Source organism: Mustelus asterias, chromosome 1 (assembly GCF_964213995.1).
Source record: "Mustelus asterias chromosome 1, sMusAst1.hap1.1, whole genome shotgun sequence".
Taxonomy (NCBI): domain Eukaryota; kingdom Metazoa; phylum Chordata; class Chondrichthyes; order Carcharhiniformes; family Triakidae; genus Mustelus; species Mustelus asterias.
In genome coordinates this window covers 61,307,254-61,319,584 of record NC_135801.1, presented here as the reverse complement: position 1 = coordinate 61,319,584, position 12,331 = coordinate 61,307,254, and the positions used below count along the sequence as shown (strand labels likewise).

Below are 12,331 nucleotides of genomic sequence, written 5' to 3'. Positions count from 1 at the left end.
GGTTTTTTTTTGATTCCCATGGCGATTCCAGGCATTATTCTCATTTCTCCTTCAGCGAAAAATCTTCATATCAAAGCAATTATATAACTGCACCCTGCGCAGTGAATGTTGTTAACAATCATGTGTATACCTGGTATTATTAAAACAGTTGCTGCTGTAATTTTACTTTAAACTTTACCTGGACCAATGCAGAATGATGCAATGACGCCGAGAATGGAGATCACACTCACATAAGGCATCCAGAAAACTTTGCTCTGTAGAAAAAAAATCCAAAGTTATATAATCACAGTGTGAAGCATCCCCATCACTTGTAATTTTCTTTAAATCTTTAGAAAACAGTCACAACATTGCCTCCAAATGGAGAACACTCACACTCAATAATATTAGTGTTGCCATTATAACAAGTCTAATGTCTACTGTATGTCATTGTTCAGGAAAACAATCTTGATACTTATCACTGGGAAAAGCCAAGCTGGGTCTTATTGGGACTAGTATCATTGGAAGGTGCAACCGTGAATGAGTCAAACAGCCATATTGTACAGAGCATCTTGGGAGGAAAAATCAGTGAGTCCTTATTTCTTTTGATTAACACAATTTACAAAATGGCAACATGTATTTGCAAAACTTTGTGCCCTCTTGGAGGAAGGCCAGTCGGAGCAGGTGGTTACTCACTGCCCTTGGTGGTCAAGATGGTCAGAACTCTTAATTATTTTGCATCCAGCTCATTCCAGCTTATCCACTCCATCTGCAGGATCTCACAATCTGCAGTCCATATCTGCATCAGCCGAGTGATGGATCCCTAGTTTGGGTGTGTATCAGTGTACATTTGTTTGGGTGAGTATCAGTGTACATTTGTTTGGGTGTGTATCAGCGTACATTTGTTTGGGTGAGTATCAGTGTACATTTGTTTGGGTGTGTATCAGTGTACATTTGTTTGGGTGGGTATCATGTACATTTGTTTGGGTGCGTATCAGTGTACATTTGTTTGGGTGTGTATCAGCGTACATTTGTTTGGGTGTGTATCAGCGTACATTTGTTTGGGTGTGTATCAGCGTACATTTGTTTGGGTGAGTATCAGCGTACATTTGTTTGGGTGTGTATCAGCGTACATTTGTTTGGCTGAGTATCAGCGTACATTTGTTTGGGTGCGTATCAGTGTACATTTGTTTGGGTGCGTATCAGCGTACATTTGTTTGGGTGCGTATCAGTGTACATTTGTTTGGGTGAGTATCAGTGTACATTTGTTTGGGTGAGTATCAGTGTACATTTATTTGGGTGTGTATCAGTGTACATTTGTTTGGGTGAGTATCAGTGTACATTTGTTTGGGTGAATATCAGTGTACATTTGTTTGGGTGAGTATCAGTGTACATTTGTTTGGGTGCGTATCAGTGTACATTTGTTTGGGTGTGTATCAGCGTACATTTGTTTGGGTGTGTATCAGCGTACAATTGTTTGGGTGAGTATCAGCGTACATTTGTTTGGGTGTGTATCAGCGTACATTTGTTTGGCTGAGTATCAGCGTACATTTGTTTGGGTGCGTATCAGTGTACATTTGTTTGGGTGCGTATCAGCGTACATTTGTTTGGGTGCGTATCAGTGTACATTTGTTTGGGTGTGTATCAGCGTACATTTGTTTGGGTGTGTATCAGCGTACATTTGTTTGGGTGAGTATCAGCGTACATTTGTTTGGGTGAGTATCAGCGTACATTTGTTTGGGTGAGTATCAGCGTACATTTGTTTGGGTGCGTATCAGTGTACATTTGTTTGGTTGTGTATCAGCGTACATTTGTTTGGGTGAGTATCAGCGTACGTTTGTTTGGGTGTGTATCAGCGTACATTTGTTTGGGTGAGTATCAGTGTACATTTGTTTGGGTGAGTATCAGTGTACATTTGTTTGGGTGCGTATCAGTGTACATTTGTTTGGGTGCGTATCAGTGTACATTTGTTTGGGTGTGTATCAGCGTACATTTGTTTGGGTGAGTATCAGCGTACATTTGTTTGGGTGTGTATCAGTGTACATTTGTTTGGGTGTGTATCAGCGTACATTTGTTTGGGTGAGTATCAGCGTACATTTGTTTGGGTGAGTATCAGTGTACATTTGTTTGGGTGAGTATCAGTGTACATTTGTTTGGGTGTGTATCAGCGTACATTTGTTTGGGTGAGTATCAGTGTACATTTGTTTGGGTGCGTATCAGTGTACATTTGTTTGGGTGCGTATCAGTGTACATTTGTTTGGGTGCGTATCAGTGTACATTTATTTGGCTGAGTATCAGTGTACATTTGTTTGGGTGTGTATCAGCGTACATTTGTTTGGGTGTGTATCAGTGTACATTTGTTTGGGTGAGTATCAGTGTACATTTATTTGGGTGAGTATCAGTGTACATTTGTTTGGGTGAGTATCAGTGTATATTTATTTGGGTGAGTATCAGTGTACATTTATTTGGGTGAGTATCAGTGTACATTTGTTTGGGTGCGTATCAGTGTACATTTGTTTGGGTGCGTATCAGTGTACATTTGTTTGGGTGCGTATCAGTGTACATTTATTTGGCTGAGTATCAGTGTACATTTGTTTGGGTGTGTATCAGCGTACATTTGTTTGGGTGCGTATCAGTGTACATTTATTTGGCTGAGTATCAGTGTACATTTGTTTGGGTGTGTATCAGCGTACATTTGTTTGGGTGTGTATCAGTGTACATTTGTTTGGGTGAGTATCAGTGTACATTTGTTTGGGTGCGTATCAGTGTACATTTGTTTGGGTGCGTATCAGTGTACATTTGTTTGGGTGTGTATCAGCGTACATTTGTTTGGGTGTGTATCAGTGTACATTTGTTTGGGTGTGTATCAGTGTACATTTGTTTGGGTGTGTATCAGCGTACATTTGTTTGGGTGTGTATCAGTGTACATTTGTTTGGGTGTGTATCAGTGTACATTTGTTTGGGTGTGTATCAGCGTACATTTGTTTGGGTGTGTATCAGTGTACATTTGTTTGGGTGTGTATCAGTGTACATTTGTTTGGGTGTGTATCAGTGTACATTTGTTTGGGTGTGTATCAGCGTACATTTGTTTGGGTGTGTATCAGTGTACATTTGTTTGGGTGTGTATCAGTGTACATTTGTTTGGGTGTGTATCAGTGTACATTTGTTTGGGTGCGTATCAGTGTACATTTGTTTGGGTGCGTATCAGTGTACATTTGTTTGGGTGTGTATCAGCGTACATTTGTTTGGGTGTGTATCAGTGTACATTTGTTTGGGTGTGTATCAGCGTACATTTGTTTGGGTGTGTATCAGCGTACATTTGTTTGGGTGTGTATCAGTGTACATTTGTTTGGGTGTGTATCAGCGTACATTTGTTTGGGTGCGTATCAGTGTACATTTATTTGGCTGAGTATCAGTGTACATTTGTTTGGGTGTGTATCAGCGTACATTTGTTTGGGTGCGTATCAGTGTACATTTATTTGGCTGAGTATCAGTGTACATTTGTTTGGGTGTGTATCAGCGTACATTTGTTTGGGTGTGTATCAGCGTACATTTGTTTGGGTGTGTATCAGTGTACATTTGTTCGGGTGTGTATCAGCGTACATTTGTTTGGGTGCGTATCAGTGTACATTTATTTGGCTGAGTATCAGTGTACATTTATTTGAGTGCGTATCAATGTACATTTGTTTGGGTGCATATCAGTGTACATTTGTTTGGGTGCGTATCAGTGTACATTTGTTTGGGTGCGTATCAGTGTACATTTGTTTGGGTGCGTATCAGTGTACATTTATTTGGCTGAGTATCAGTGTACATTTATTTGAGTGCGTATCAGTGTACACTTATTTGGGTGCGTATCAGTGTACATTTATTTGGCTGAGTATCAGTGTACATTTATTTGGGTGCGTATCAGTGTACATTTGTTTGGGTGCGTATCAGTGTACATTTGTTTGAGTGCGTATCAGTGTACATTTATTTGAGTGCGTATCAGTGTACATTTATTTGGGTGCGTATCAGTGTACATTTATTTGGCTGAGTATCAGTGTACATTTATTTGAGTGCGTATCAGTGTACATTTGTTTGGGTGCGTATCAGTGTACATTTATTTGGGTGCGTATCAGTGTACATTTATTTGGGTGAGTATCAGTGTACATTTATTTGGCTGGGTCTCAGTATACATTTGTTCTGGTGCGTATCGGTGTACATTTGTTTGGGTAGCTATCAGCGTACATTAAGTTCAAGGTGGATGTCGTTCAATCAAGTCCTGAGAGCTGAAGTCTTTACCCCCTCGATAAGACCTGGATCGGTCCAAGGTATCAAGGTATAACTGAGTGCACCCATGTGTTGATGGAGGATCCATTTTAACAACACAGTTGTCTTTGTGAATCAGAAGGGGTTCCGCTCCTTCAATGTGCAGCTGGTATTTGACCACCGCAAACGGGTTTTGCAGGTGTTTGCAAAGTTTCCAGGGAGTTTTTATCCTTCAGCAGTCTAGGTTACCTCAGCTCTTCACACTTCTCCATCGCCTCACTGGATGGGTCCCAGGAAGCTAAGGATACCAGCTTAAAACCTTGCTGAAAACATGATTCTTGTGTCTTGTCCAATAGGGGGATGTCCTTCTTGATGAGTCAATGAGGATCCTCCTTCACCGTCTGGTGCTGCACGCTGTTCAAACAGGATTGGAACAAGTACCAAAGGAAGGTGAGGAGCACCTGGCTTCTTCCTCGCCCTCCGAGGTGGAGCACTTATCCAGGATAACCATCTGGACATCCTATTATGTTTCCTGCCACAGACATCCTGCATCCCAGAGAAGCCCATTACACCCTCTTTCATACACTTCAACAGAGGGCAATATCTGTAGCACTGCAGTCGTGCCATTCAGATCCCAGAACAACCATTCCCAACACCCCCACAGTGGTTTGCACCGCTGTCTCACTGCGCCAGGGACCCGGGTTTGATTCCCACTTGGGTCACTGTCTGTGTGGAGTCTGCATGTTCACCCCGTGTCTGCATAGGTTTCCTCTGGGTGCTCTGGTTTCCCCTGACAGTCTGAAAGATGCACTGGTTAGGTGCATTGGCCATGCTAAATTCTCCCGCGCTGTACCCGAACAGGCACCGGAGTGTGGCAAGTCGGGGATTTTCACAGTAACTTCATGTGAGCCTACTTGTGACACTAATAAATAAACTTTAAACATCCAACAAACAAATCTAACCACTGCATGTAGGTGACTGACCATCTCATTTTCCACCTTGCATTGCCAGCTGGACAATCTGCTGCCATTCCCCTGCTTTCACCTCCCCATGGCCAATGTGGGCTGGGAGATAAGCAGCACCATGACACTTAGCAGGGAACAGCAATGTAACTGTCTTTCAACAGATGTTTTCTAAGCAATACGCACATTGGAATAGACATCCAAATGCTTCCTTATGTGACTATTTTTGTGTCCTCTTTTTCTTGATTTTATTTTGTGTTACTCTGAGCTTTTGGACAGCCTGCTCATTTTCAAGTTCTGATGAGATGCCCATGGCAGGTGTCCTCTCAGTTGTGGAGCCTGTGGAGACCCTGTTGAAGACACCTGCACCAGTGCAGGGACAGCTTCAGTCATGGGGGTAGGACACAGTGTCTGTGGCCCTGTCAGTGAGGCTGAGTTCATGATCTTTGAACTGGGGTGTAGATGCCTCGAGGAGAGCCCCCATTGCCCTCATCCCTGTCTCCCGATGCCCTCTCGAGGGCCACCCGTAATTCCCTGCTAGCCAAGAGGGTCGTCACAGTGGCGCAGTAGTTAACACTGCTGCCTCACAGCGGCAGGGACCTGGGTTTGATTCCCTGCTTGGGTCACTGTCTATGTGGAGTTTGCACATTCTCCCCGTGTCTGGTTTCCTCCGGGTGCTCCGGTTTCCCCCCTCAGTCCAAAGATGTGTGGGTTAGGCAGTTTGGCCATGCTAAATTGCTCCCTTAGTACCAGGGGGACTAGCTAGGGTAAATGCAGGGGTTATGGGGATAGGTGGGACTGTGATCAGTGCAGACTCAATGGGCCAAATGGCCTCCTTCTGCACTGTAGGATTTTATGATTCTAAGAGTGGGAGAACATCTGGGTGCATTTCAATGCAGTGTTCAACCAGCAAGTCAACTGCATGATTAATGATTGAATAGCTGTTCTGTCTGGAGACAATACACATCTCTTTAACCTGTGTTTAATGCTCCCTCCACCCACATTGTCTGTACCTTTAAGACCTGGCTGGTTGTAGGGATTCGCATTCTAATTAATATTCTGTAACTTGATTTCTGTGTCTCTGTGCACTGTTTGAGAGCACATTTCCACTCCATCTGACGAAGGAGCAGCGCTCCGAAAGCTTATGGTGTTTGCTACCAAATAAACCTGTTGGACTTTAACCTGGTGTTGTGAGACTTCTTACTGTGATTAATGATTCACAGGGCTATCACTATCATATGGAGGCCTCTGCTGTGTGCCTGCATCCCCACATTGGCCTGTTGCAAATGACTTTCCATGAGGTTGGCCACACTTTAAATGGAGGTGGCCATGCATTCAAAAGCCTGAGATATAACTGCACTATGTATGGCACTGATCGGTTCCTCCAGCTTCATCTCAATGGACCACTCGCCCTCTGGAAATTTGGACAGATGCCCATACATTTCCCTTTGCAGTTCCACAGGTACCTGCTTAGTATATGAGCCCGAGGCTCAGCATCTCTCTCGAGGTGAGCACAGCTGGAGGTGTCCTCAGGCCTCTGATGGATCGCTCCACAGCTGCCTCTGCCTCCAACATCTGCTCCTGTTCACATGTGAAGTGTTCCTCACATCATGTGAAGTGTTCCTCACATTGTGTTACCCATTCTGTTTGTGAGGCATGACCAACCATTTTGCTGGTGATGGTGTGTATGTGTGAGCCAATATGCCAACTTAGAATTAATCACCACCTGGGCTTAATATTCTGTAAGAAGAAAGGAAACGCAAAGATCTATATACCATTCAATGGTAATGTGAATCGGGAAGTTCAAAAGGGATCAAAGAAAGAAAATCCTTGCATTTAGACAGGGCCTTTCAGGGTGTCCCAAAGTCTTTTACAGCCAATGAAGCCCTTTTGAAGTGTAGTATTTGTTGTAATTTAGGAAACAAAGCAGCTAATTTGTGTATGTAGCTCCCACAGTGTGACAATGAGCAGATGATTTGTTTTTGTGATGTTCATTTGAGGTATAAATATTGGCCGGGGCACTAGGTATAACTCTCCTGCAACTCAAAATAGTGCCATGAAACCCGAGAGTGCAGACAGGGTCTCAGTTTAAAATCTCATTTGAAACATAGCACCTGCAACACTTCAGCACTGCACTAGAGTGTCAGCCTGAACGTTCGTGCTCAGGTCCTGGAGTGGGACTTCCACCCACCGGGAGTGCTAGAAACTGGGCCATGGTTTAACACACCTCTGCTGAACAGAGTTGACCAGGAAACACAACAGAACTTGGCTTTAGATGCAACAAGATTCAATTTTTAACCTCAGCCTGGTTGGTGGCACAGTGGTTAGCACTGCTGTCTCACAGTGCCAGGGACCCGGGTTCAATTCCTGGCTTGGGTCACTAGCTGTGCGGAGTCTGCATGTTGTCTGCGTGGTTGTTCTCCCGGGTGCTCCAGTTTCCTCTCACAGTCCGAAAGACGTGCTGGTTAGTGGATTGGCCATGCTAAATTCTCCCTCAGTGTACCCGAACAGGTGCTGGAGTGTGGCGACTAGGGAATTTTCACAGTAACTTCATTGCAGTGTTAATGGAAGCCTACTTGTGACGATAGTAAACTTAAAAAAACCCAGATATGTTTGCAAACTGGCCAATGCGCAATCACAAGTGACATTTTCACCTTTTAAACATGTTTGATTTGTAACTTTGGCTTTTAAGATATTGCACTGAGATACCCTTCACTGGGGTTTGAGTTTATGCAATCTAAATCTTCTAAAACATGAGATCAGGAAGAGAAACAGTGAAATAATTGCCTTCAGAATAAAGGAGAGCAACATTACATGCATGAGAGGATCCAACAAGAGAGTTATGGAAACAAGCAAGATTTGATAAGGGTGATATTTGAATTGATATACCTGTAGATGAAGTGAGATTGTGAGTACCCCAAAGAACAAAGCCATGAAGCCAAATCCACTAATGAGGAGGGACCGTCGACCAAGCCGCTCAATGGTCACGCACTGGAAAAGAAAAGAAAAATAAAGCTTCAACTTTGGTTGTTTCTTAAATACCATGGCTATGTGACAAAAATAGCTTCGAATCTTTTCACGGATTAATATTCAGATCTTGAGAAAAGCAAGTCACAGTTAGAATATATTAGTTCCAGAGAAGCAATGCTCGTGTGCCCCCGCCTCATATATCATTGCCACAAGTTAAATTAGGAAGAAACATATTGTTGCAATTATAAAATAGAAATTGTGGTTTTCTGATCTTAGCTGACAAATGTACAACATTCCTGTGTATGTTCTTTCAGTTCAGGCACTGCTGCATTTAAAATAAACAAGTTCATATTAGAGGTCATGAATGTAGAATAATCACCACTAAATCCAATAAAGAACTCAGAAGAAATCTCTTTATCCAGAGAGTAGATAGAATGTGGAACTTACTGCCACATGGTGGTCTGAGGCAGTTAGTATAAATGCCAAGAAGGGGAAACGAGGTATCATAGAATCCCTACAATACAGAAGGAGGCCATTTGGCCCATCAAGTCTGTACCGACCACAATCCCACCCAGGCCCTAGTCCCATAACCCTCATTTACCCTTCTAATCCCCCTGACACTGGGTAAATATAGAATGGCCAATCAACCTAACCCGCACATCTTTGGAGTGTGGGAGGAAACCGGAGAACCCGAAGGAAACCCATGCAGACACGGGGAGAAAGTGCAAACTCCACACAGTGACCCAAGGCCCGAATTGAACCTGGATCTCTGGCGCTATGAGGCACCAGTGCTAACCACTGTGCCACCGTGCCAAAATGTGCATGAAGGAAAATGAATAGAAGGGTCTGTTGATTGGCTGTGACGCACTGAGGAGGGAGGAGGAGCATGGACTAGTAGGGCTGAATGGCCTGTTTCAGTGTTAACACCATGAAACAGCATCAACTCAAATAGTGAGGAGAGTAATATATAAAGAAGTAACATATTTCCCACAGTAATGCGTTGCCTTACAGCTTGTAGAAGGGAAAAGCTTTCAACTAAAAAAGTTCAGTACAAGCTGCCATCATGTTCCAGAATTCTGGAGGCTTCCAGTTCTCTATGTAGAGCAACCTGACAGCTTTCCTCAGTTATTTAGAAATAAAAAGAAAAACTGAATGCTGGAAATATGAGCTACAGTTTCAACTTAAATCAGCAAACCATCTTGTTTTCTTGGACAATCAAACTGACTTCGAGCAATTACTCCTTTATGCTTACTTTCATTTACTCAAAGGTATAACAGTGGAAACAATCTTTGCTAATGATTCATCCATTTTTACTTGGTATTTCTCAGAGAAGAAGGTGGCACATGAAGAGCTGAGAGGCACCATTGTGCATATTGTTGCAATTCCAGAACGTAACTTCTCGCTGCTGTTGTCACAGATTCTACAGTGGAGAGTTATCCATGACCTATACTTCCTTTGAGTGTCGTACATCTCTGACACAAGTGTGGGATCCTGAAATTATCCTGGTTATGTTTTGCAGCGGAATACTAAATGATGGTGATGAAAAATGAATGTGAAAGTCATTAATATAACGAAGTGTATGCTATTATTTTTGCATAATATGGGGAACATTATAGGAAAACTATTACTAAGGGGCGGAATGGTGGCACAGTGGTTAGCCCTGCTGCCTCAGTGCCAGGGACCCAGGTTTGATTCCCAGCTTAGGTCTGTGTCTGTGTGGAGTTTGCATGTTCTCCCCGTGTCTACATGGTTTCCTCCTACAGTTCAAAGATGTGCGGGTTAGGTGGATTGGCCATGCTAAATTGCCTCCGAGTGTCTGGGGAACTAGTTAGGTAAATGCATGGGGTTGTGGGGGTAGGACCTGGGTGGGATTGAGGTTGGTGCAGACTTGATGGGCCAAATGGCCTCCTTCTGTACTGAAGGATTCTATGGTCTATGATTACCCCTGGTTTGGGAGTCTAAGATCGCGGAGAGCCTAGTCTAAAACTGAGAGAGAGATCTTTCAGGATTGGAATTAAGAAACATTTCTACACACATAGGGTGGTAGACGTTTGGAATTCTCTTCTGCAAGCAACAATTGATGTCAGGACATTAATGAACATATTAAGAGATATGGGACAAAGGCAACAGGATTTTGATCTTCAAGGGAGTTAAGGATTAAGGTGATGGGTTACAGGCAGGAAAGTGGAGTTAAGACCACAATCAGATTAAACATAATTTTATTGAAAGATGGAGCAGGCTCAAGGGGCCAAAAGGCCAGCTTCTGCTCCTGTTTCTTATGTAGGACAGATTTACAGAGTTGCTTGCTGTAAAGTACCTTGGGGAATTTTATTACATTAAAGGCACTACATAAGTAAGTGTTGTTGTTGTTAACAGGTGACTCAGCACCAATAATGCAGAGGGTATCTCCATAACTCTCATTGCTCTTTCTATGGTGTTATCAGTCATAGCATTTCAGTCTCTTCCTTCAACTATAAGGAAAGCTAACCAAAGATTCCTACGATATTGGTCAAGACATCTTGTCCATCTGCCCTGAAGAGTTGACAGATGCAGCATTCCTCAGCGCTGACAGGTTCATTCATTCTCTAAAATTGCAGAGACATAGCTAGCAAACAGCAAAAGTTTGATGGCACTTCAGGTTTTCCAAGAGTGCTCTTGTGGTGGATGGTACACGAGCGGAAATGCACTTTGTGGCCAGGATTTTAGATCCCAAACACCACCTCCCAACCCTCCCTCCCCCCCACCCCCTGCCTACTTGGTGGAATATTACAGTCCCGCCAGATTAATGGCAATTTAAATGGCTTGCTACATTTCAATGGCAGGAAACTCACCATGGCCCATATTAATACTGTTATATAGAGGCATTCTGGCATCATCAAGAGATTTCAAATTTTGTTAGCAACAAGAAGGTATTTATTAATAAAGACAACCTATGTAAAGGGGTTTGTAGCCCTTGTGTTCCTTGGAGCTGCAGCTTCTCCATTGCTTACATGCTTACTACATGGCTCCCAGATGTATTCTGCCCAAGAGAGGACTCCACCTGCTAGTGATCGCTCACTCAGTTTCCATTGGTCTCTCAAGTCAAGTGACCCTCTTCACCCTCAGTTCCCATTGGTCCCTCAAGTCAGGTGACCCTCTTCTGCTCTACTGTCTTAAAGAGACAGACACCACCATCACAACATTCTCCCCCTTTCATTTTTTTGTACAATCTTCGAAATCGATTCACTCAAACCCACATTCCAAATAAACATTATACACACTAGTAGACATTTGTAAATCAATGTAGTGATTGTTCAGTGATGAAATCTTGAGGCTTTCACTAATCAAAGTTCCAAATATAGTATTGCATGGAATTCTTCCGAACAGGCTTGCTGCTTTCCGAGTTCTGTCCTAGTCTGTGCTCTGATCACACACTACATACTTTATTCTGCGGACGGTGTCACTCTCCAATCCTCTGTTGATGCATTTTCTGTCAAGTACCTGACTCTACAATGCCTGCAGGTACCATCATCACAATACAACACTGTCTTATGTCTTGGTAGATTCTTCACAAACCCAATCTGTCACCTGTGAAGGAAATGGTTGTGATACGCTGTTTCTGGTATTTAGGTTGTGTGATAAAGTTCCTTCTCTTTCTAGTTTTGCTCTTTGGCATCTTTTCCATTGACCATGGTATCAGATTAGTTCTAATATTGTGACCATTTCACCAATCTTGTTTTGGTGTCTAATCTCAGTTTCCTTCTCTGCCTGAATTGCTGCTTTGTCTAGTTCTCTCTGGCACAACTCCTTCAACTGGGTGGCTTCATTTCCGAATCCTTTTGTCTTCCGGTTGGGCCAGCATTTATTGCCCATCCCTAACTGCCCTCCATTTAGGAGCATTTGAGAGTCAACCACATTGCTGTGGGTCTGGAGTCTCATGTAGGCCAGACCGGGTGAGGACGGCAGATTTCCTTCTCTAAAGGACATTAGTAAACCACATGGGTTTTTACAACAATCAACAATGGTTTCATCGTCACCATTCAACTCCTAATTCCAGAATTTTATTCAATTTAAATTTCGCCATCTGCCATGCTGGGATTTGAACCCGGGTCCCCAGATCTTGGCCTGGGTCTCTGGATTACTAGTTAAGTGCAAGATGAGGAGTTTTGCCAGCATGCTTCTGTTTTCAGCAACTT

At 43.1% G+C, this 12,331-nt stretch overlaps 1 protein-coding gene across 1 annotated transcript in view; it reads right to left on the bottom strand.

Moving 5' to 3' along the window:
* The window catches only part of slc2a9l2 (solute carrier family 2 member 9, like 2), a 408,797-nt gene that overhangs the window by 70,651 nt on the left and 325,815 nt on the right, over positions 1-12,331 (bottom strand). Inside the window, exons 10-11 of the mRNA XM_078213118.1 lie at positions 8,076-8,177; positions 179-254 (exon numbers count right to left, since the gene is read on the bottom strand). Of these exons, the coding sequence (XP_078069244.1) occupies positions 179-254; positions 8,076-8,177 (178 nt within the window). The remainder of the gene's footprint in view (positions 1-178; positions 255-8,075; positions 8,178-12,331) is intronic.